At 43.8% G+C, this 25774-nt stretch overlaps 1 protein-coding gene across 5 annotated transcripts in view; it reads right to left on the bottom strand.

Moving 5' to 3' along the window:
• The window catches only part of phf21ab (PHD finger protein 21Ab), a 79090-nt gene that overhangs the window by 19182 nt on the left and 34134 nt on the right, over positions 1–25774 (bottom strand). For 2 of the 5 annotated variants that reach the window (XM_029668661.1, XM_029668665.1), the window contains exons 7-13: positions 19017–19175; positions 16930–17187; positions 16421–16519; positions 6558–6878; positions 6329–6427; positions 2614–2665; positions 2424–2503 (exon numbers count right to left, since the gene is read on the bottom strand). In XM_029668661.1, the coding sequence (XP_029524521.1) occupies positions 2424–2503; positions 2614–2665; positions 6329–6427; positions 6558–6878; positions 16421–16519; positions 16930–17187; positions 19017–19175 (1068 nt within the window). The remainder of the gene's footprint in view (positions 1–2423; positions 2504–2613; positions 2666–6328; positions 6428–6557; positions 6879–16420; positions 16520–16929; positions 17188–19016; positions 19176–25774) is intronic. The other 3 variants (XM_029668664.1, XM_065022712.1, XM_029668662.1) reach the window with 2 other exon arrangements.

Genomic DNA, 25774 nt, shown 5'->3' with positions numbered 1-25774 from the left:
AACACAAACAGGCAGTCTAGCGACTTAATGTTCTTTTTAGCTGCCGACTTACATGCAGATATTTCCTCTCGCCACAATATGGCATAACTATGGCACTGGGCCATTCAAAAACAAACTTGCCCATTCAGACTCTTTACCGGTCTGGACAAACGCTCGGCTGCCTAGAACATTCGGCTGCCCAGAGGTGGAACGCAGCAAGACACAGACACGCAGTCTAATTAGCGATTCAATGTTATTTTTTAATCATCATTGCCAATATTGCCTAAATTGCGCAGTAGACAGACAGGCAGTCAAGTGAGGCAGACAGGCAGTCAAGTGGCGTTCTTTTCTCAGGAACTACGATATGGCAGCAACTATAAGGATTAGCCTACATCACACAAAACGCTGACTGTTTTGCTCGAAAGTGTAGGGACTGTGTCCTGCTGTGCAACTGCAATATCAGTTACAACAGACAGACAGGTTATAGCCTTGATAATATATACGTTTTACAATGTTCGTTCAAATCGCCGCAGCGTTTTTATTTCAGCTGTTCAGAAATATGAGGCAGAGACATAGGCTACATCATCATGTTTCAGAAGGTGAGTAAATAGCGAAACTCGAAGGGAGGCGGAGTGTGAGCAGCAGCTTCAAATGTGTGTGTAAAATAACAATGTGATCCTGATATTTAGCATTAAGAAAGAGGTCTCTGGAGGGGCCGGCGGGGGCATGGGCGAAATCTCTGTACCCGTAGCCACGGCTTATGAAGAAACTAATCAGCTTGGATTACTTTTATTTATTTATTTATTTATTTAATTTTACTAGGCAAGTCAGTTAAGAACAAATTCTTATTTTCAATGACGGCCTAGGAACAGTCGGTTAACTGCCTGTTCAGGGGCAGAACGACAGATTTGTACCTTGTCAGCTCGGGGATTCGAACTTGCAACCTTTCGGTTACTAGGCCAACGCTCTAACCACTAGGCTACCCTAGTGGTTAGAATAATACAAAATAAAACATTTAAAACTTCATTGATTACAGTTACATTCTTAAAAAGAGCTAATTTGTCAGCATTGCTGTCATTTAGCACATATTCAAAACTTCTCACATGCTCTCAAAGATTCTATTGTTGTTCTGCTGATCGCCCATCAAGGGTGGATGGCTTCTTTTGTATTCTTTTAAGGTGAGCGAATAGGCCTTTTCATTCAATTTATTACGGATATCAAATTACATGGCTTAGCCTCCTATCAGTAACCTAAATATTGGGATATATCATTGAGAGTTAGCAATCTAGCTATTACTACCCTGGTGGTGAATTAGCCCGGGCTATTTGACATTAGTGCCCCATGTAGACAAATTAATCTATATTGAAAAAATAATAATAATAAATAAAATCGAAATTCTGGAACCCCATCTTGACAGTCAAATAAACAACAAAAATCCCAACAATCGCCTCCCGGGTGGCGCAGTGGTTAAGGGCGCTGTACTGCAGCGCCAGCTGTGCCATCAGAGACTCTGGGTTCGCGCCCAGGCTCTGTCGTAACCGGCCGCGACCGGGAGGTCCGTGGGGCGACGCACAATTGGCCTAGCGTCGTCCGGGTTAGGGAGGGCTTGGTCGGTAGGGATGTCCTTGTCTCATCGCGCACCAGCGACTCCTGTGGCGGGACGGGAGCAGTGCGCGCTAGCCAAGATTGCCAGGTACACGGTGTTACCTCCGGCACATTGGTGCGGCTGGCTTCCGGGTTGGATGTGCGATGTGTTAAGAAGCAGTGCGGCTGGTTGGGTTGTGTATCAGAGGACGCATGACTTTCAACCTTAGTCTCTCCCGAGCCCGTACGGGAGTTGTAGCGATGAGACAAGATAGTAGCTACTACAACAATTGGATACCACGAAATTGGGGAGAAAAAGGGGCAAATTTTTTTTTTTTAAATTTAAAAAATAAAGCACACCAAAAAATCTGGAATCATGCCTTTCTGCTTGGACATTTTAGATTAAACAATTAATTTCTTAAATTATACCATCTTAGTCTAGTACACTTCTTAATGAAGCATGTTGAATGACTTTAAAAGATGATTTGGCTATACATTTAGTCTATTGCGTGACCCTGCCACAAATGTTTGGTGCAACCCAATCATGGGCTGAAAACTTTAGTATGGAGCCCTGTGACAATGCTCTCACACATAAAGAACATGTGAATGATAGGACCTTCATAATCTCACACATCGCAATTTGGAAATACTAATTTTAGGCTACTAAATAAAATAATGCTATAGTAGGTGCCTGTTTTTAAAACATCTGGGTGTTAGTGAAAGGAATCAGATGACTTTATTCATTTTGAGTTATTTTTTAAGTAATCCGCCCAACATTGATTGTGTATCAGTTGTTGTAGTAATGTGTGGTTACACTATAATAAAATAAAAAAATGTGATAAGTAGAAGAACAGCCATACCTCGGGCTCAAACACAGCTCCACTGTACACCGGGTTCGCCGTTGTTCTTCGCTTACGCTCCTGCCTTCTGCTTTGAATTTCTATAAACAAAGAGCAGCATCTTAATACAAGCATTGCAGTATAAACTTCTAGGGAATGTAGGTGAATGTAGCAACTGGAATTTAATTTAGGCCTAACCGGCAGCACTTACCTTCCATATGGTCATGGGTGACAAGTCCGAGGGCAACCATGAAGGCAAGTTTCTGGGGGAAACAATGAAAGGGTATTAGGACAACCCCCCACAAAAATGGTGCCCTGTGTGAGGAGAATTCCTAAAAAATATATTTAAAACACACATCCTTGACTTCTTCACGTTACATCCTTAGTAAAATTGATTATTATTTCCTCTCTCAATCTACACACAATACCCCAAAATGTCAAAGTGAAAATATATATTTTTTTTTATTTTTTTGCCAATTTATAAACAAACTGAAATACCTTGACATAAGTATTTAGACCCTTTGCTATGAGATTCGAAATTGAGCTCAGGTGCATCCGGTTTCCATTGAGCATCCTTGAGATGTTTATACAACTTGTTTATGTTTATACACCTTTGATACCAAAGGTGGCAAAATTCACCTGTGGTAAGTCCACCTTTCTATATGAGGTCCCACAGCTGACAGTGCATGTCAGAGCAAAAACTAAGCCATGAGGTCGAAGGAATTGTCCGTAGAGCTCTGAGACAGGATTGTGCCGAGCACAGATCTGGAAAAGGGTACCAAAAAAATCTGCAGCATTGAAAGTCACCAAGAACACAGTGGCCTCCATCATTCTGATATTGAAGAAGTTTGGAACCACCAAGAATCTTCCTAGAGCTGGCCAACCGGACAAACTGAGAAATCAGGGGAGAAGGGCATTGGTCAGGGAGGTGTTAAAAAAACAGATTCTCTGGTCTGATGAAACCAAGACTGAACGTCTGAAGGAAACCTTAAACCATCCCTACAGTGAAGCATGGTAGTGGCAGCATCAGTAGGGATGTTTTGCAGGGACAGAGAGATTCTTGATGAAAACCTGATCCAGGGCGCTCAGTACCTCAGACTGTCCAACAGGACAATAACCCTAAGCACACAGCCAAGACAAGGCACGAGTGGCTTCAGGACAAGTCTCTGAATGTCCTTGAGTGGCCCAGCCAGAGCCCGGACTTGAACATCTCTGGAGAAACCTGGAAATGCCTGTGCAGCAACACTCCCCATCCAACCTGACAGAGCTTGAGAGGATATGCAGAGAAGAAATGGGAGAAACTCCCCAAATACAGGTGTGCCAAGCTTGAAGCATCATACCCAAGAAGACTTGAGGTTGTAATTGCTTTTTTCTTCATATCCAAGACTCAAGGTTGTAATCGCTGCTTCAACAAAGTACTGAGTAAAGGATCTGAATACTTATTTAAAATGTGGTATTTCATTTTTTAAAATTATAATAATTAGCAAAAATGTCTAAAAAAAACACCAGACCACTTGCCTGGTCATTATGGGTTATTGTGTGTAGATTGACGGGGGGGATTTAATCAATTTTAGAATAAGGTTGTAAACTCAAAAAGTGGAAAAAGTAAAGTGGTCTGAATACTTTCCAAAGGCATTGTATAGCGTGCAATTATCTGTAAGGTCCCTCAGTTGAGTAGTGAACTTCAAACACAGATCCAACCACAAAGACCAATGCCTCGCAAAGGGCACCTATTGGTAGGTTGTTAAAAATGGAATAGGCCTATCCCTTTGAGCATGGTGAAGTAATTAATTACACGTGGATAGTGACTTGATGTATCAATACACCCAGTCACTACAAAGATACAGGCGTTCTTCCCAACTCCGTTGCCGGAGAGGAAGGAAACCGCTCAGGGACTTCACAATGAGGCCAATGGTGATTTTAAAACCGTTAAAACAGTTAAAGTTGAATGGCTGTAATAGAACACTGAGGATGGATCAACAACATTGTAGTTACACCACAATACTAACTTAACTGACAGAGTGAAAAGGAGGAAGCCTGTACAGAATACAAATATTCCCCAAGCATGCATCCTGTTTGCAATAAGGTACTAAAAGTAAAACTGATAAAAATGTGGCAAAGAAATTAACTTCATGTCCTGTATACAAAGTATTATGTTTGGGGCAAATTGAACACAACATCACTGAATACTACTCTTCATATTTTCAAGCATGGAAGTGGCTGCATCATGTTATGGGTATGCTTGTCATCGGAAATTAATAGGGAGTTATTTTTATATTAAAAGGAAACAGAATCGAGCTAAGCAAAGGAAAAAAATCATAGAGGAAAACCTGGTTCAGTCTGCTTTCCAACAGACACAGAGAAATATTCACTTTTGACCAGGACAAGAACCTAAAACACAAGGCCAAATATACACTGGAGTTGCTTACCAAGACGACATTGTACATTTAACATTTACATTTAAGTCATTTAGCAGACGCTCTTATCCAGAGCGACTTACAAATTGGTGCATTCACCTTATGACATCCAGTGGAGCAGCCACTTTACAATAGTGCATCTAAATCTTTTAAGGGGGTGAGAAGGATTACTTTATCCTATCTTAGGTATTCCTTAAAGAGGTGGGGTTTCAGGTGTCTCCGGAAGGTGGTGATTGACTCCGCTGTCCTGGCGTCGTGAGGGAGTTTGTTCCACCATTGGGGGCCAGAGCAGCGAACAGTTTTGACTGGGCTGAGCGGGAACTGTACTTCCTCAGTGGTAGGGAGGCGAGCAGGCCAGAGGTGGATGAACGCAGTGCCCTTGTTTGGGTGTAGGGCCTGATCAGAGCCTGGAGGTACTGAGGTGCCGTTCCCCTCACAGCTCCATAGGCAAGCACCATGGTCTTGTAGCGGATGCGAGCTTCAACTGGAAGCCAGTGGAGAGAGCGGAGGAGCGGGGTGACGTGAGAGAACTTGGGAAGGTTGAACACCAGACGGGCTGCGGCGTTCTGGATGAGTTGTAGGGGTTTAATGGCACAGGCAGGGAGCCCAGCCAACAGCGAGTTGCAGTAATCCAGACGGGAGATGACAAGTGCCTGGATTAGGACCTGCGCCGCTTCCTGTGTGAGGCAGGGTCGTACTCTGCGGATGTTGTAGAGCATGAACCTACAGGAACGGGCCACCGCCTTGATGTTAGTTGAGAACGACAGGGTGTTGTCCAGGATCACGCCAAGGTTCTTAGCGCTCTGGGAGGAGGACACAGTGGAGTTGTCAACCGTGATGGCGAGATCATGGAACGGGCAGTCCTTCCCCGGGAGGAAGAGCAGCTCCGTCTTGCCGAGGTTCAGCTTGAGGTGGTGATCCGTCATCCACACTGATATGTCTGCCAGATTGTATGTTCCTAAGTGGCCTAGTTTCAGTTGACTTGAAAATGGCTGTATAGCAATGATCATCAACCAAATTGACAGAGCTTGAATAATTTGTAAATAATAATATTGTACAATCCATGTGTGCAAAGCTCTAAGAATGACCCAAAAATACTTACAACTGTAATCCCTGCCAAAGATGATTCTAACATGTATTGACTCAAGGAATACTTTTCTAATCAAGATGCGTTTCATTTTTCATACCTCCTGTGTTTTACCTTCTGTGTATTTTGGCTAGATCTTTGACAGAAAAAAAATGTACAAATCCATTTTAATCCCAGTTTGTAACAACAAAATGTGGAAAAAGTCAAGGGGTTTTCTGAAGGCACTATCTATAATTTATTTGATATGTTTATACTGCATCTTTGGCAGAGCCTGCCTCATTACAGAATGTTATCTGTGAAGGATTGTCTAAAACTGAGGTTCTATCAGTAGGCTGATACTCCCCAAAATGTAAAAGTATGCATTTGTTATGCTGGTTTGATCCCAAGTTTACAATGAAGCATTAGTGCCAACTCCAGTGTACCTGAGGATTGTCCTCTCTCTTCGGTCTGGGTGCTGGAGACAGAGGAGGGGTGCTGCTTGCCAACATTTTCTGCTCCAATCCCCTGTGAGCTTTAACAGCCTGGAAACATGTGAGAGGAAAACAAAGCTCTCAAATCCTTAAAAACAGAGTAAGAGTTATAAGTGTAGAATGACTTCAATTCTGAAAAGGAGACAAGTCGCTTTCCCCATCCCCTAACCATGGTACTGACCTTGGTGTCTGAGGAGAGGCTGCTGATCTGCAGTGTCTGCTTGGGGGTGGCGAGGCGTGCCGATGCCGGGGCCGTGATAACGATGCCTGTCACAGTGCCTGTGTGCTGGCCACTTTTGGCGCCGGCGGAAGCACATGGCTGGCCGTTGACAATGCGCACCTGGTGGATGGGCCCAGCGCTGGAGGTCAGCGAGGAGGAGCTCAACTTGGTGGTCAGCATCACCGGGCCCCGCTGGAGCAACTGGGGCGCCGCCATCATGGCCGGAGGGGGTGCCGGGGCGATTGGCACGTTGTTATTGGGCGTGACGGGCTTCGGACGGACCTGAGTCGGGAGGATAGGGGTCAAAGATTAGCCAATTAGTCGCTAAGGCATTACGTGTCATTTTGGAGCTTAGGGGTCTTCATAAACGTGTGTAAAAGGGACTGACCAGGGACAGGTAATGCCAACGTGGTGCTGAGATATCACTGACTGTAGATGGAGGCATACTACAGTCGCCACTTGACTATGAACACTTAGGTAAGGCAGTTGTAAGTAAAAGTGACACCACAGATGTGAGCAGTCATTCATTTTTAAAAGGAACACAATCAAAACCAGCAAAAATACTGGTAACCTTTGTGGTTTTGCTAATGTTCCTTTTGCTGGTGTTCCTTATCCATATAAGCAGAAATATTTTGCAGGAGTCGACATGGCCTGTTAAGAGTCGCGTTGTTATTTCCTAGGAGTTCAATACACCATAGCCCACCACGATTTAGTTTAACCCCCTGGTTGGATGGACTTACTGTGAGTCGCGCTGGACCGGAATGCCTAAAGCTTGACTAAGAATGAGCCCACTGTTGAGGGATGCTGAGCTCCCAGTGGCATTACACACCTTAATAACAGGGCATTAAATCAAACGTTCACACCCAGGGTTAAAAACAGGTTATGGGCAATTCCACGGTAAATGAGTGATACAGAGACTCAGATTTTTCACTTCAAGATGTGAAACAAAAATCAATAATTGCAAATGTAATCCTTTAGACCTCAATAATAATCAACAGCAACATTCTAGAATTAAGAGTTTAAGATAAAACAAATCACATATATTTCAAAACAGACATAGCACAAAAACAAAGAACAAATGACAATTACAAGATAACTTACACACGAACAAAAGTAAACGTAACAATTTCAAAGATTTTACTGAGTTACAGTTCATATAAGGAAATCAGTCAATTTAAATGAATTCATTAGGCCCTAATCTATGGATTTCCCATGACTGGGATGTTGATTGTGGCCTGTGGAATGTTGTCCCTCTTCAATGGACATGCAAAGTTGCTGAATATTGGCAGGAACTAGAATACACTGTTGTACGCGTCGATCCAGAGCATCCCAAACATGCTCTATGGGTGACATGTCTGGTGAGTATTCAGACCATAGAAGTACTGGGACATTTTCAGCATCCAGAAATTGTGTACAGATCCTTGAGACATGGGGCAGTGCATTATCATGCTGAAACATGAGGTGATGGCGACGGATGAATAGCACGACAATGGGCCTCAGGATCTCGACACGAAAGCGGTGGCATTGTGTTGTGTGACAAAACCGCACATTTTAGAGTGACCTTTTATTGTCCCCAGCACAAGCTCCACCTGTCTAATGATTATGCTGTTCAATCAGCTTCTTGATATGCCACGTCAGGTGGATGGATTATCTTGGCAAAGGAGAAATGCTCACCAACAGGGATGTAAACAAATGTATGCACAACATTTGAGAGAAATACACTTTTTGTGCATATAGAACATTTATGGGATCTTTTATTTCAGCTCACGAAACACGAGACCAAACACTTAACATGTTGCATTTATATTTTTTGTTCAGTGTAGTTTTAAAGAGCACAACCTCCTCTTTAATATGACACCACATTCATTCCTATAGGAATAACATTAATTTTGTCTTCCATTGTGTAAAGACTCTCACTATCAAAAAACGATAAACACACAACATAAAACTTGAGTATTCAAAATTGTAGTAAATTTGACTAAGTTACTCACTCAAAATGTACCAAGTATAAAATATTATACGTAGAAATAGTATTTTCACATAAATATTTAATTATCAAAAAATGTGACGAGAGGACAATTCAGAATGCATTTCAAAATCCAAACAAAGTAGGCTATTTGACTGCCAATGACTTACTTCTGTAACAATGTCCATAACTATATCAAAATGTAGATAACCTCTCTGAATAAGATTTAGTACCGATCAGGCCTGACACCAAATGCAGAAATAGTAGCTTACTTTGACAACGATTCAGTTAATCTTCATCTAATACTTGTTGCATTAAGAGGAAAAAATCTAAACGCACCCACACAAAGTAGGCCATTGTAATTGTATTGACAAAGATTCTTACTACTGTAACAATGTAAAAATGCAAACAACTATTCAGAGCATTTCAAAATGTAGATTACCTCTCTCAGTAAGATTTAGTACAGACTAGGTCTGACAAAAAGTTGAAATAGTAGCCTACTTTGACAACAACTCAGTAAATGATATGTGGCGACGGACAGGTTGATGTTTAAACACCAGATGTGGGAGAGAAAAAAAAACGCAAAAAAAAAAAACCTGACTCATACCACTTTTAAAAAAACTCCAAAACTCCTTTCACAGTCACTTTAGGACCAAGCTCTGTAGCTCAAGGGTGAACAATGGTGGGACTTGGGGCAGGCACACTCCATGGAAACAGGCTCCCTTCTTGGGTATGCTCTCCCTCTGCTTGCTTCCTCCTCTTGCTCTTCCTCTCCATGTTCCTCTCCCGCCACTCATCAACTATTGTTTATATAGGATGTTGAAAGAAAAAGATTACAAAGATGACTCTGTGCAATTTAGCCAAACACGTTTAGAATATTACCTCATCCACTTCGATGGGCATAGTTAGATGTTTGTCTTTGTAGGGAGGGAGTGAGACAATCAAGTGACAGCATTATGAGCGAAGCACAATGTCGCGGCAGGGTAGCCTAGTGGTTAGAGCGTTGGACTAGTAACCGAAAGGTTGCAAGTTCGAATCCCCGAGCTGACAAGGTACAAATCTGTCGTTCTGCCCCTCAACAGGCAGTTAACAGGCAGTTAACCCAGGCTGTCATTGAAAATAAGAATTTGTTCTTAACCGACTTGCCTAGTAAAATTAAAAATATATATCTTTAAAAAAAACTTGTTTTCTTGCCTGACAGACTAACTACAGAGTTTGCCAGTGTTGGCTGATTATAGTTACGAAGCTGGGACAGTTTCCAAATGAATTGAATAGGTAGAAACATGACAAAACAAGCAAGTTTTTCGCTGGCAATGTAAACAAATATCAATGCAACGCAATATCATATGAGCGCAACTGCACGGGCATCTACCCTAAAGCGACAGCTAGGCTGTCAAATAATAGGAAAACGAGGCAATGTATATACTATGAACATCTGTACCTAGCAAACTTGACAAACCCGGACCTAAGTCCAACAGATAAACACAAATGACTTATCTCCATTTTGGTGGCTAGTTAGTTGGTTGTCTATATAACTAGCTAGTGAAAGTGACAGCTGAGTTTGGCTCTTCGCAAACGCAGACCAAATTTACCACCACATACAACTTTTCTTGTCTGACAAACTAGCTAGCTATAGGAAGAATCTTGGGCCGTTTCCATATGAATTAAATTAAGATTATGATTTTTCAACACCGATACCGATTACTGGAGGACCAAAAAAGCCGATACCGAGTAATTGGCCGATTTATATATTTATAAATCAAATCAAAATCAAATCAAATTTTATTTGTCACATACACATGGTTAGCAGATGTTAATGCGAGTGTAGCGAAATGCTTGTGCTTCTAGTTCCGACAATGCAGTAATAACCAACAAGTAATCTAACTAACAATTCCAAAACTACTGTCTTATACACAGTGTAAGGGGATAAAGAATATGTACATAATGATATATGAATGAGTGATGGTACAGAGCAGCATAGGCAAGATACAGTAGATGGTATCGAGTACAGTATATACATATGAGATGAGTATGTAAACAAAGTGGCATAGTTAAAGTGGCTAGTGATACATGTATTACATAAGGATGCAGTCGATGATATAGAGTACAGTATATACGTATGCATATGATATGAATAATGTAGGGTAAGTAACTATATAAAGGTAGCATTGTTTAAAGTGGCTAGTGATATATTTACATCATTTCCCATCAATTCCCATTATTAAAGTGGCTGGAGTTGAGTCAGTGTCAGTGTGTTGGCAGCAGCCACTCAATGTTAGTGGTGGCTGTTTAACAGTCTGATGGCCTTGAGATAGAAGCTGTTTTTCAGTCTCTCGGTCCCAGCTTTGATGCACCTGTACTGACCTCGCCTTCTGGATGATAGCGGGGTGAACAGGCAGTGGCTCGGGTGGTTGATGTCCTTGATGATCTTTATGGCCTTCCTGTAACATCGGGTGGTGTAGGTGTCCTGGAGGGCAGGTAGTTTGCCCCCGGTGATGCATTGTGCAGACCTCACTACCCTCTGGAGAGCCTTACGGTTGAAGGCGGAGCAGTTGCCGTACCAGGCGGTGATACAGCCCGCCAGGATGCTCTCGATTGTGCATCTGTAGAAGTTTGTGAGTGCTTTTGGTGACAAGCCAAATTTCTTCAGCCTCCTGAGGTTGAAGAGGCGCTGCTGCGCCTTCTTCACGATGCTGTCTGTGTGAGTGGACCAATTCAGTTTGTCTGTGATGTGTATGCCGAGGAACTTAAAACTTGCTACCCTCTCCAGTACTGTTCCATCGATGTGGATAGGGGGGTGTTCCCTCTGCTGTTTCCTGAAGTCCACAATCATCTCCTTAGTTTTGTTGACGTTGAGTGTGAGGTTATTTTCCTGACACCACACTCCGAGGGCCCTCACCTCCTCCCTGTAGGCCGTCTCGTCGTTGTTGGTAATCAAGCCTACCACTGTTGTGTCGTCCGCAAACTTGATGATTGATTTGGAGGCGTGCGTGGCCACGCAGTCGTGGGTGAACAGGGAGTACAGGAGAGGGCTCAGAATGCACCCTTGTGGGGCCCCAGTGTTGAGGATCAGCGGGGAGGAGATGTTGTTGCCTACCCTCACCACCTGGGGGCGGCCCGTCAGGAAGTCCAGTACCCAGTTGCACAGGGCGGGGTCGAGACCCAGGGTCTCGAGCTTGATGACGAGCTTGGAGGGTACTATGGTGTTGAATGCCGAGCTGTAGTCGATGAACATCATTCTCACATAGGTATTCCTCTTGTCCAGATGGGTTAGGGCAGTGTGCAGTGTGGTTGAGATTGCATCGTCTGTGGACCTATTTGGGCGGTAAGCAAATTGGAGTGGGTCTAGGGTGTCAGGTAGGGTGGAGGTGATATGGTCCTTGACTAGTCTCTCAAAGCACTTCATGATGACGGAAGTGAGTGCTACGGGGCGGTAGTCGTTTAGCTCAGTTACCTTAGCTTTCTTGGGAACAGGAACAATGGTGGCCCTCTTCAGGCATGTGGGAACAGCAGACTGGTATAGGGATTGATTGAATATGTCCGTAAACACACCGGCCAGCTGGTCTGCGCATGCTCTGAGGGCGCGGCTGGGGATGCCGTCTGGGCCTGCAGCCTTGCGAGGGTTAACACGTTTAAATGTCTTACTCACCTCGGCTGCAGTGAAGGAGAGACCGCATGTTTTCGTTGCAAGCCGTGTCAGTGGCACTGTATTGACCTCAAAGCGGGCAAAAAAGTTATTTAGTCTGCCTGGGAGCAAGACATCCTGGTCCGTGACTGGGCTGGATTTCTTCTTGTAGTCCGTGATTGACTGTAGACCCTGCCACATGCCTCTTGTGTCTGAGCCGTTGAATTGAGATTCTACTTTGTCTCTGTACTGACGCTTAGCTTGTTTGATAGCCTTGCGGAGGAAATAGCTGCACTGTTTGTATTCGGTCATGTTACCAGACACCTTGCCCTGATTAAAAGCAGTGGTTCGCGCTTTCAGTTTCACGCGAATGCTGCCATCAATCCACGGTTTCTGGTTAGGGAATGTTTTAATCGTTGCTATGGGAACGACATCTTCAACGCACGTTCTAATGAACTCGCACACCGAATCAGCGTATTCGTCAATATTGTTATCTGACGCAATACGAAACATATCCCAGTCCACGTGATGGAAGCAGTCTTGGAGTGTGGAGTCAGCTTGGTCGGACCAGCGTTGGACAGACCTCAGCGTGGGAGCCTCTTGTTTTAGTTTCTGTCTGTAGGCAGGGATCAACAAAATGGAGTCGTGGTCAGCTTTTCCGAAAGGGGGGCGGGGCAGGGCCTTATATGAGTCGCGGAAGTTAGAGTAACAATGATCCAAGGTTTTTCCACCCTGGTTGCGCAATCGATATGCTGATAAAATTTAGGGAGTCTTGTTTTCAGATTAGCCTTGTTAAAATCCCCAGCTACAATGAATGCAGCCTCTGGATAAATGGTTTCCAGTTTGCAAAGAGTTAAATAAAGTTTGTTCAGAGCCATCGATGTGTCTGCTTGGGGGGGGGGGATATATACGGCTGTGATTATAATCGAAGAGAATTCTCTTGGTAGATAATGCGGTCTACATTTGATTGTGAGGAATTCTAAATCAGGTGAACAGAAGGATTTGAGTTCCTGTATGTTTCTTTCATCACACCATGTCTCGTTAGCCATAAGGCATACGCCCCCGCCACTCTTCTTACCAGAAAGATGTTTGTTTCTGTCGGCGCGATGCGTGGAGAAACCCGTTGGCTGCACCGCCTCGGATAGCGTCTCTCCAGTGAGCCATGTTTCCGTGAAGCAAAGAACGTTACAGTCTCTGATGTCCCTCTGGAATGCTACCCTTGCTCGGATTTCATCAACCTTGTTGTCAAGAGACTGGACATTGGCAAGAAGAATGCTAGGGAGTGGTGCACGGTGTGCCCGTCTCCGGAGTCTGACCAGAAGACCGCCTCGTTTCCTTCTTTTTCGGAGTCGTTTTTTTGGGTCGCTGCATGGGATCCGTTCCGTTGTCCTGTTTGAGAAACACAGGATCTGCGTCGCGAAAAACATATTCTTGGTCGTACTGATGGTGAGTTGACGTTGATCTTATATTCAGTAGTTCTTCTTGACTGTATGTAATGAAACCTAAGATGACCTGGGGTACTAATGTAAGAAATAACACGTAAAAAAACAAAAAACTGCATAGTTTCCTAGGAACGCGAAGCGAGGCGGCCATCTCTGTCGGCGCCGGAAGTAAAGTATATTTGTAATAATGACAATTACAACAATACTGAATGAACACTTATTTTAACTTAATACATAAATAAAATCATAATATATATAATACATAAATAAAATCAATTTAGTCTCAAATAAATAATGAAACATGTTCAATTTGGTTTAAATAATGCAAAAAATTAATCGAAGAACAGTGCAGACGCAAAGTCTGGTAACAGAATGATGGCACAAACAGAACTAATTGTCATTCTGTTAAACTTTGCATCTGCACCACGGTTTCTGTAAACTGGCAATTGCCAAAAATAAATTGAAGCTGATATATTATAATTCGGAACGGATGTAAAAAAAATAATTTAAAAAAACGTTCCTACATTTCCACACAGCAGGTCAGGTACTTCTATGCGTGCTCAGGCGCGCTCGCTACCTCAACATTATCATGACAGAGAAACCTGACACACTCATTGCTCACATGGAGCACTCCAAACTAAAGACAGATTATGAAATAAACCAAAACTTGTTTCTATAGGTGTAGCAGGTTGTGAACTGTGCAAACATTTCCACTCCGTGAATGATAAGACTGTAAATAATACATGCATTAACAGAAATGTATGTAACCAACTGACAAGGATTAACGGTACATTTACTACTGGTGACCTATGTAATGGAGAATTGACCCCCCCCCTGAAAATTTGAAGGGCAAACAATTCACTCAATGAAACAATGACTGTGCAAGAATTTGCGGGAGACAGCGGAGCCATTCTGGAGAGAGACTCGCCTATATCTACAAAAAAAAGTTTTTGTTATTGTACTGAAGACATTATCTTCACACATATTTTAGATGCTTTTCACTAACAGCAGCAAGTCAATAATCAGCAAGGCCTATTGCCATGCGCAATGCCCAAATTGCAGGCTTCCCCAATAGGCATAGGCCGACGAGCTCGTGATTTGAAACAATCCACAGCAACGTAAATAAATGAATGATCCTCGATGCCTCTGTGGCTAAGTCAGGCTTTCTGGTGAAATATTTGGAATCGTTTGATTTATTTCTGTACAGACAGGGATAATTACATCATTTCGGCCATTTTCCGCCGCTATGACATTTCTCTCCAGTTCTATTGGTTTTCAGATCAACTTTCTTTCGTTGTCCAGAAGCACAATCCGTGTCATATTAGCAAACCATCATAGTTGTTGCATCTTTAGATTCCCCTCTTTCTAAGTTTCTAACAGATCTCTGTGACATATGGAACCGCTATCAGGTGCGCTGTTTAGAATGGTCTTTTCTCGTGAATTGCACTTTGGCAAACGTTTGAAAATGACATTTTATTTGCTTCTTCGTTACATGAGTTGCATTTTCTGCTAAGACCGATTACCATAATCTAAATGTGATTTCCATCATTCTGAGCACCGTGGGTGGATGCCCTAATGGGTTATGAACCCAAAGTATATGGGTCCCGCAAATTTCTCAAAATGTCCGGTATTTTTTTATTTTTTTTTAACCTGTTGCTTCTACTCGGGACGCTTGCGTCCCAACTAGAGCTCTGGAAATGCAAATGCGCTACGCTAAATGCTAATAGTATTAGTTAAAACTCAAAAGTTCATTAAAATACACATGCAGGGTATCGAATTAAAGCTACACTCGTTGTGAATCCAGGCAACAAGAAGTCAGATTTTTTAAATGCTTTTCGGCGAAAGCATGAGAAGCTATTATCTGATAGCATGCAACACCCCAAAAGACCCACAGGGGACGTAAACAAAATAATTAGCATTTCGGCGTTACACAAACCGCACAATAAAATAGAAAACATTCATTACCTTTCACCATCTTCTTTGTTTAACATACATTTTAAAAGTGAAACATTTGAGTCTCAGCATCACTCTGTTACCGTGGAATTACCCTTATACCAACAGCCAAAACGCAAAACATTCAGAAGCTGCTGGACAAAAAGAGATTTCACCATAAAGACAAAGACACACAACAGCAGCAAAGGAATGTATTAACACAGACAAATGCAACACAAGCAGACATTCTGAAAGCAATAGAAGACAAGAGGAAAGGTTATGAAAAAAGCAACAAACAATAACTTGGAGCCAAGACTGACTGCACTGTCCTTGTGTACACTGTCGCCCTCTAGTGACTGCTGAGTTAAAAGCTTACATTTCATGTGGCCACTCTCACATTGGATTGTATTGATGGCAGAGTGGAAGCGGCAAAGTGAGAGGTTTTTATCTGCCCAAAATCTGTCCACGATAATGTACGTGGAATATATTTAGCAGACGCTCTTATCCAGAGCGACTTACAGTAGTGAGTGCATATATTTTCATAGTAAAATAGCCCCACACATTTTTGTATAGAGGTCAATGAGTCTCAAATTTGGTCAACCAAAAAATGTAATAGCTAATTTACTAAAAAGCTTATTTGATCTAATATAAGTTCCGTAATGGTTGTTACCAATGCACTGATATAGGTGGACACACATGGCATTCTCCCGCCTGCCACATGGCCTCCTCCCACCTGTCTTCCACATTTGAGGACATGCATTTCCATTGTTAGAGCGGTCACTTCACTATCATGTCAATATAATAGAAAATCTTTGTTGGTGGGGATTAAGGTTAGGGGGCGGGTCTTACTGGGACGCACCTGTGGTTGAAAGGTGGGTCGAGGCGTCAGTCTAGGAGGAGGGACAAACTGAGGAACTTTGATTGGCTGTGCTGAGGTGGGGGTGGTGGTGGCCTGCACCTGAGACAAAACCACAGCAAATACTGTATTCTCTCTACCTGAGCTGCAAACAATTATATATCTATACTCATCGACTTCTGCAAGTAGTTTTACAGAGAGAAAGATGACTTTGTACCAAGCGCCACCACACACCACTGCCCCAAAGCACCTCCTCATTAAGAGACATGGTTTTCAATAAAAGAAATCTCAATTTTGACCATGCATATTTCCATACACATCTACACAGGAAACATGTTCTAGCCACTTTGCTCTAATAAACTTTGAAAGAGACAAAAAAAAAAAACAGATTGAATCTTTACTGCTTAATTTGAAAAACTTTGGGGTCCCCAAACTGCTACCAGTTATAATATAAGTGTTTGAAAGAGTTGAACTAGAAAAGATGACAATGATAGGAAATGAATGACCCTTACCACAAGTGCATTCTTCGACACCAGTCGGACGGGCTCAAAACACTGATTGGTCAATTTGCTAGCCACCTGAAGGTTCACTGGTGTGTTCTGGGAATTGGAGTTGACGATACTAGGCTTGGAGGCATGGCTGATGGCAGCGACCATGGCGACGGTGGCAGGGCGCTGCGCCACAACAGAGGAAGGCATGGTGGGAGTGGCAGCTTTCAGCACTACAGGTAGAGTCTTAGTGGAGATGACTGGGGTGACTGTCAGCATCTTCTGACAGAGAGAGGAGAGAAAGGAAAGAAAGGAAATAGTTGATTCATCGGAGCACAGAGAAAAATAGAAGAGAGTAATGAGAAGGGTGTTGAAAAAGTGAGTGAAAAAGTGAGATTGCTTAAGCTAGATACAACAAATGTTGTAATGTGAAGCCTGGGGACTCAATACTAGGGCTAACTTCAAACCATTCCCTGTAGGGAGTCCCCTCCCTTTCCTCAATCCCCTACCTCCCCCCTCAACAGGACCCAGAGGAACAGGGCCTAGTCAGCAAGTCTATCGGCCAAGTCGTTTCCCATTGCCATGAAGGCAGGCTTGAGCCAGAGGAGCGCCGCAGACATACGCAGCTCTGATTACATCAAACGCCACAGGAAACCTGCCAGCTGAGCACTTCCCATTGCGCTAAGAGCTAGAGATAAATCTACAGAGCCATGAATGACGTAGGTTTGAGGTTTTACAGCTGTGTCCGTCTAGTGGGGATCGAGGTTTGCAAGGTCTGAGAACGAAGAAGTACTGCCGAAAAGAACTGGCATCGCTGAAGGACATCTCATAACGTAACTAATGTCAGTACAAGGAACAACCCAGAAAGTCAGACACTTTTGACCAGGGGCCTCTGATGGTGTTTCTTAGGGTGATTTAATTGTTTTAAGAAGCTAATACCAAGGACCATTTTTCTATTCGATTTAAAAAATGTAAAAGACCCCTTGTAATATCAAAAACGATTCCGAAAAATAATTGATGAAAATGTATTTTTTGGCCTTGCTGCTATTAGCCAATATTAGTATTGAATAACAGATTCACTACATAGATTTTTTGAGGGGGACTATCTGTTCTAAAGGAGGTGTGTTCTGAAGAGTCTGTCAAGATAAGATATATATAGCCTGAGACCCTCTAAACTGGGCCGGGGGCGGGGGTGTTTACTAAGCTATATGGGATTGTTAAAAAAAAAAAGTCATACCAAGGATAATTTTGCCATTTGATTTAGAATTTTGAGACCCCTTGAAATATCAGAACAAATGTAAAATGTATTTAAACCCCTATTTTTTATTTATTTACACTAAACACTCCCATACATTTGTTCAACTGGTACCCGGGGGACTTTCAGATGAGTCTTGAGGGCACCCTAGAGCAACATGTATGTGCTCGTTAGTGTCTCATCTTTCCTTAGAGGGGTCATACTTAGGCCAAACCGTTCGGACGCTACAAACGATTATGTGTGAAGACCGATTTCCGGGATGTCTCATGGTCTGACAAACACCGCTCAAAATCGGTCACCTTTCACCACAAACGGGGAAGTGTTACCATGCGGTGGATTGAGATACATCCAATGTAAAATAACATATCTTTAGCTTAAGATGACAAGACTTTTACCTTTCTAGAAAACAGGCTGTTAGAGTTTACACTTCCTCTTCCAATTATATTGTGGGAGGTCAAAATCTATTCATTTACAAATGTTAATTACTTTTCCTTGCCATTATCATTGACCTGATGATAAGACCATTTTTTGTTAACGTATGATGGGGCTCCCTGGGTTGCCATTTTTCCTGGGAGGGGGTCCCTGGGTAAGAAGTGGTTGAAGTCCCCTGCTCTATAGTAGTACAAGTTTGTGAACACTGACAAGTTTGAGGCTAGGGTAGGCTAGGTTTGCAAAATTCCACAAACATGACCAAAAATTCTACATCTCTCCATTGCAACGTTCCACCAACGGGGATTTCTGAAAAACTAGGGAATTTTGCAAACCTTGTGTAGGCTACTGCAAAGTTACAAGCCTCTGTGCAACATAACAAGCAATTGAGTAGAGGTCGACAGTGTCTGTGGACTTGTGTGGCTACCTGCTGCAGGGCCTGGGTGTGTGTGGTCTGCTGTAGGGCCTGCAGAGTAGTGGAGGAGGGGATCTGGAGGACGTGTTTGTCTGTAGCCAGCACCTGAACCTTAACCTCCGGCTCCTGTTTCACCAGAAGGTCCTTCCTCAGCTGCTCCACCACCTTTTTCTGGAGAACAGAAGGGAGAGGGGGAGAGAAAGAGGGGTGTATAGGATGGGGAAAGCAGAGGGGAGGGGTGTAGCGGATAGGGAGAGAAGTGTGTCAAGAAGTCGCAGCACAAGGTGCTCGGGTAACCTCCTTTTTTAGCCATGACCCCACCACTCACTCAAAATGTAACTAAACAAGACTCATTAACATTTGCAAACAATTGGATGTCAAATCAAAATCACTGCACATTTAGAACTTTCTTTAGTTTTACATTGACCAAGATGGTTATTTCACGTTGAGAATAGCAAAATGTGATGATGGTTCCTCGGCTTCAAGATCAAACAGGCTTCCATGACTTAAATTCGAGGAGACTCTGACCTTCCACCTTGGCATCAACTGCAGCTCTCACAAGGGGAAAATTGTACTTCCAACTGCTTCTCTTTGCTCATCATATTATCTGCAGTCTGCATAGAGCTTTTGCTCTTTTTTTTCTGCATTGGAGGGTTTCGCTTGAAGAAAGAAAGTGGGATGTGCCTAAAGTGGTTTTGCAGAGCCAATCTAACAAAACGTGCTACAAACAAGAGATTCAGCAAATCGCTTTGCTGCCTTTCATGCTTCAGGCTGTTGGCAGTTTTTTCCCGGAGAGACATGGCTTGGTGTTCTTGCCAAGAAGCCAATTTCCATGTTAATCAAGAGTCCTTTAAACAGCAGCCAGGGGGGGGACGATTTACTGTGTGTTTGTCCTTTTTATGGGACCTGGCAGGGGGTAGCCTTAAATACTGTTAATCAAATAGGGTTATAAATCAAGTCTGACATCCATAGTTGGCCCTATTACCTCAACAGCAAACAAGACAGCCGTTGTAGGAGAATCTGGGGGAAAAGCATCTTTATGGTCGGTATAAATAGCCTACTAGCCCATCAAAGGGCAACCCTCAAAGATGCGATTGAAACGGTCTCGTCCTGTGGACACTTGAGCTCTTAGTAACCTTTGTTAGAGCCCTCCACATTGGAGGGAGACAGCCAGGAGGGCTCAGCTGGAGGCAGAGGGAGGGAAGTTCTTATATGCCCCTGAGAAGCAGGAAGGGGGAGGAAAAAAAAGAAGAAAAAAAAAACACACCACATGGTCCATACAGCACATAGACCTACTATAGTGTGGCTTCTTCAGACATTGCCAATTCAGAGGCTGCCTTTCTGTTTGCCGGCGATTTTAAAGTTGGCATCACTAAGACAAGTTCCAACAACACGTCTCCAACACCACTAGGGGCGATAATGTCCTAAACCACTGCGATTCTACCCACAACCAAGCATACAAGGCCCTCCCTCGTTCGCCATTCGGCAAATCAGATCATGGCTCTGTACTCTTGCTTCCTGTTTACAAGCAGATGCTGAAACAGGAAGTATCCACGATTCACTCAGTTGAGAAATGGTCACCAGAATCCAAGGTTATGCTACAGGACTGCTTTGCTAGTGCTAATTGAAATATGTTTAGAGACTACGCCGATAACATTGACAAGCTAACAACAGAGATATCGTACACAACCCTGAGGCTACGGCCGACGACAGGAATAAGTACAAGAAGTCCTGGTATGACCTCTGCAGAATCATCAAAAGAGCAAAAGGACAATATAGGAATAAGGTGGAATCATATTACACACCCCTCATGTGGCAGGGGTTACAGTCCATTACAGATTACAAAAGGAAGACCCAAAAGTGATCTGCCCAACGATGCCTTTCGACCAGACGAACTCAATGCATTCTGTGCACGCTTTGACTGCAACATCGAGCCGGGTGGGAGGGCCGTCACCGGCCCATAGGATTGGGTGAGCTCGCTCTGAGGCCGACGTGAGAAGGGTCTTTAAAATCAGGTCAACACCTGCAAGGCCGAGTGGCCCAACGGGATTCCAGGGAGCATTCTCAGAGCATGCGCAGAACAGCTGGCAGGCATAATCACAGTAATGTTCAACCTCCTAGTCTGTCATCTCCACATGTTTTAAGATGACCACAATCACTTCAGTCTCTAAGAACTCTTAGGCTTCATGCCACAACGACAACTGTAGCACTCCCTTTTTAAATCATGAAGTGCTTTGAGAGGCTGGTTACGGCACACATTAACGCCATCCCAGCCACACCAGACCCACTCCAATTTGCATACCGCACCAACAGATCCATAGACACAGACTCAACTGCTCTCCACACTGCACTCACCCACCTAGATAAAATGAATACCTATGTGAGAAATGCTTTTCATTAACTACAGCTCAGCATTCAACACCATTATCCCCTCCAAACGTAGGAATCTGGGTCTAAACACATACCTCTGCATCTGGATCCTTGACGGGCCGACCCCAGGTGGTGAGGTTAAGGGGGCTCACATGGGGTGTGGGCTTAATCCTCCCCTGTACTCCCTGTTCACCCATGGCTGCATGGCTAAGCACGACTCCAACACCATCATCAAGTTTGCTGACGACAAAAGTGGTAGGTAGGCCTGATCACCAGCAATGGTGAGTCTGCTTACAGGGAGGTGGTCAGTGGCCTGGCAGTCTGGTGCCGGAACAACATTCTCTCCCTCAACATCAGCAAGACAAAGGAGCTGATCGTGGACTACAAGAACTGGGGGGGGGGGGGGGGGGGCATACTATATACAGGAGATGTTTGTAAAAAGTTAATTCCAATTCCATATTTACAATGTGCAGGGACACTGGAGTGTTGGAAGATACACGACATGACAAAGTATGTGGACACCTGCTCGTCAAACATCTCATTCAAAATCTTGCTCAGTAATATGGAGTTGGTCCCCCCTTTGCTACTATAACAGCCTACACTCGTCTGGGAAGGCTTTCTACTAGATGTTGGAACATTGATGCGGGGACTTGCTTCCATTCAGCCACAAGAGCATTTGTGAGGTTGGCACTGATGTTGGACGATTAGGCCTGGCTCGCAGTCGGCGTTCGATTCATCCCAAAGGTGTTCGATGGGGTTGAGGTCAGGGCTCTGTGCAGGCTAGTCAAGTTCTTCCACACCGATTTCAACAAACCATTTCTGTATGGACCTCACACTGGACCTTTCATGCTGAAACAGGAAAGGGACTTCACCAAACTGTTGCCACAAAGTTGGAAGCACAGAATTGTCTAGAATAGCATTGTATGCTGTCGCGTTAAGATTTCCTTTCACTGGCACTAAGGGGCCTAGTCCAGACCATTATTTATCCTCCACCAAACTTTACAGTTGGCACTATGCATTCTGGCAGGTAACGTTCTCCTGGCATCCTCCAAACCCAGATTTGTCCGTTGGATTGCCAGATGGAAAGGCGTGATTCATTACTCCAGAGAACACGTTTCCACTGCACCAGAGTCCAATGGCGGTGAGCTTTACACCACTCCAGCTGACGCTTGGCATTGCGCATGTTGATCTTGAGCTTGTGTGTGGCTGCTCGGTGATGGAAACCCATTTCATGAAGCTCCCAATGTTGCTTCCAGAGGCAGTTTGGAACTCGGCAGAGAGTGTTGCATCTGAGGACAGACGATTTTTTACATGCTTTAGCATTTGGCGGTCCTGTTTTGTGAGCTTGTGTGGCCTACCACTTCTAGGAGCAGCCGTTGCTGCAAGTAAGTGCAATAACCGCACTTACTTGCAGTTGACCAGGGCAGCTCTAGCAGGGCAGAAATTTGATGAACTGACTTGATGGAAAGGTGGCATCCTATGACGGTGCCATACTAAAGAGCTCAGTGAATTTCAACAATGCCATTCTATTGGCAATGTTTGTCTATGGAGCTTGCACGGCGGTATGCTCGATTTTATACACCTGTCAGCAACAGGTGTAGCTGATATAGCCAAATCCACTCATTTGAAGAGGTGTCCAGTTACTTTTGTAAAACTCGTGTACGTGTGCACCAGGTCAAGGCTTCTTGCATGCATGGCCATTGTAAGTTACTTTTGTCCCTGTTCCCAAGAAAGGTAAGGTAACTGAGCTAAACGACTATCGCCCCGTAGCACTCACTTCCGTCATCATGAAGTGCTTTGAGAGACTAGTCAAGGACCATATCACCTCCATCCTACCTGACACCCTAGACCCACTCCAATTTGCTTACCGCCCAAATAGGTCCACAGACGACGCAATCACAACCACACTGCCCTAACCCATCTGGACAAGAGGAATACCTATGTGAGAATGCTGTTCATCGACTACAGCTCAGCATTTAACACCATAGTACCCTCCAAACTCGTCATCAAGCTCAAGATCCTGGGTCTCGACCCCACCCTGTGCAACTGGGTACTGGAATTCCTGATGGGCCGCCCCCAGGTGGTGAGGGTAGGTAACATCTCCTCCACACCGCTGATCCTCAACACTGGGGCCCCACAAGGGTGCATTCTGAGCCCTCTCCTATACTCCCTGTTCACCCACGACTGCGTGGCCATGCACGACTCCAACTCAATCAAGTTTGCGGACGACACTACAGTGGTAGGCTTGATAACCAACAACGACGAGATGGCCTACAGGGAGGAGGTGAGGGCCCTCGGAGTGTGGTGTCAGGAAAATAACCTCACACTCAACGTCAACAAAACAAAGGAGATGATTGTGGACTTCAGGAAACAGCAGAGGGAGTACCCCCCCTATCCACATCGATGGGACAGTAGTGGAGAGGGTAGTAAGTCTTAAGTTCCTCGGTGGACACATCACGGACAAAATGAATTGGTCCACCCACACAGACAGCGTCATGAAGAAGGCGCAGCAGCGCCTCTTCAACCTCAGGAGGCTGAAGAAATGTGGCTTGTCACCAAAAGCACTCACAAACTTCTACATATATCACCGCCTTGTACGGCAACTGCTCCAACCACAACCTTAAGGCTCTCCAGAGGGTAGTGAGGTCTGCACAAAGCATCACCGGGGGCAAACTACCTGCCCTCCAGGACACCTAGACCACCCGATGTCACAGGAAGGCCATAAAGATCATCAAGGACAACAACCACCCGAGCCACTCAATGTTCACCCCGCTATCATCCAGAAGGCAAGGTCAGTACAGGTGCATCAAAGCTGGGACCGAGAGACTGAAAAACAGCTTCTATCTCAAGGCCATCAGACTGTTAAACAGCCACCACTAACATTGAGTGGCTGCTGCCAACATACTGACTCAACTCCAGCCACTTTAATAATGGAAATTGATGTAAAAATATATCACTAGCCACTTTAAACAATGCCACTTAACTTCTTGGATATAGGGGGCGCTCTTTTAATTTAGGGATAAAAAACGTTCCCGTTTTAAACAAGATATTTTGTCACGAAAAGATGCTCAACTATGCATATAATTGACAGCTTTGGAAAGAAAACACTGACGTTTCCAAAACTGCAAAGATATTATCTGTGAGTGCCACAGAACTGATGCTACAGGCGAAACCAAGATGAAATTTCAAACAGGAAATGGCCCAGATTTTGAAGGCGCTGTGTTCCAATGTCTCCTTGTATGGCTGTGAATGCGCCAGGAATGAGCATACACTTTCTGTCGTTTACCCAAGGTGTCTGCAGCATTGTGATGTATTTGTAGGCATATCATTGGAAGATTGACCATAAGAGACTACATTTACCAGGTGCCCGCTTGGTGTCCTCCGTCGAAATTATTGCGTAATCTCCAGCTGCGTGCATTTTTCCATTTGCTTCAGAGGAGAAACCCAACTGCCACGAATGATTTATCATCGAATAGATATGTGAAAAACACCTTGAGGATTGATTCTAAACAACGTTTGCCATGTTTCTGTCGATGTTATGGAGTTAATTTGGAAAAAAGTTTGGCGTTGTAATGACTGAATTTTCGGAGTTGTTTCTTAGCCAAACGTGATGAACAGAACGGAGCGATTTCTCCTACACAAATAATATTTTTGGAAAAACTGAACATTTGCTATCTAGTCTCCTCATTGAAAACATCCGAAGTTCTTCAAAGGTAAATTATTTTATTTGAATGCTTTTCTTGTTTTTGTGAAAATGTTGCCTGCTGAATGCTAGGCTTAATGCTATGCTAGCTATCAATACTCTTACACAAATGCTTGTGTAGCTATGGTTGAAAAGCATATTTTGAAAATCTGAGATGACAGTGTTGTTAACAAAAGGCTAAGCTTGTGAGCCAATATATTTATTTCATTTCATTTGCGATTTTCATGAATAGTTAACGTTGCGTTATGGTAATGAGCTTGAGGCTATGATTACGCTCCCGGATACGGGATTGCTCGACGCTAGAGGTTAATATAATGTTTACATATCCTACACTACTCATCTCATATGTATATAATGTACTCTATACCATCTTGCCATCTTTATGTAATACATGTATCACTAGCCACTTTAAACTATGCCACTTTATGTTAATAGAAGAATCATAAAACGAGATGTTAAAAACTGTCCATTGTGCCAATAGATGGTATGCACTCACATGAGATTTTCCGTGATGTTGACAGAGTGGCATGGGAGGTTTATTTCTTAGACTGGGTTAAGATATCAATTTTGGGACACATCCTCAGTAGTGTGCCTTCGAATCAGTGGGTGTTTCGGCCTTTAATCACTAAACACCCTCATCAAAGGTGGCCAGCTAAAGGGTGATCAAGCCTTAGCTTGTGTCCCATGCCCAATTAAG

The sequence above is a fragment of the Oncorhynchus nerka genome, linkage group LG9a, assembly GCF_034236695.1.
Source record: "Oncorhynchus nerka isolate Pitt River linkage group LG9a, Oner_Uvic_2.0, whole genome shotgun sequence".
Taxonomy (NCBI): Eukaryota; Metazoa; Chordata; class Actinopteri; order Salmoniformes; family Salmonidae; genus Oncorhynchus; species Oncorhynchus nerka.
Note: the sequence above shows the minus strand (reverse complement) of the source record. Positions and strands in the feature narration are given on the sequence as shown.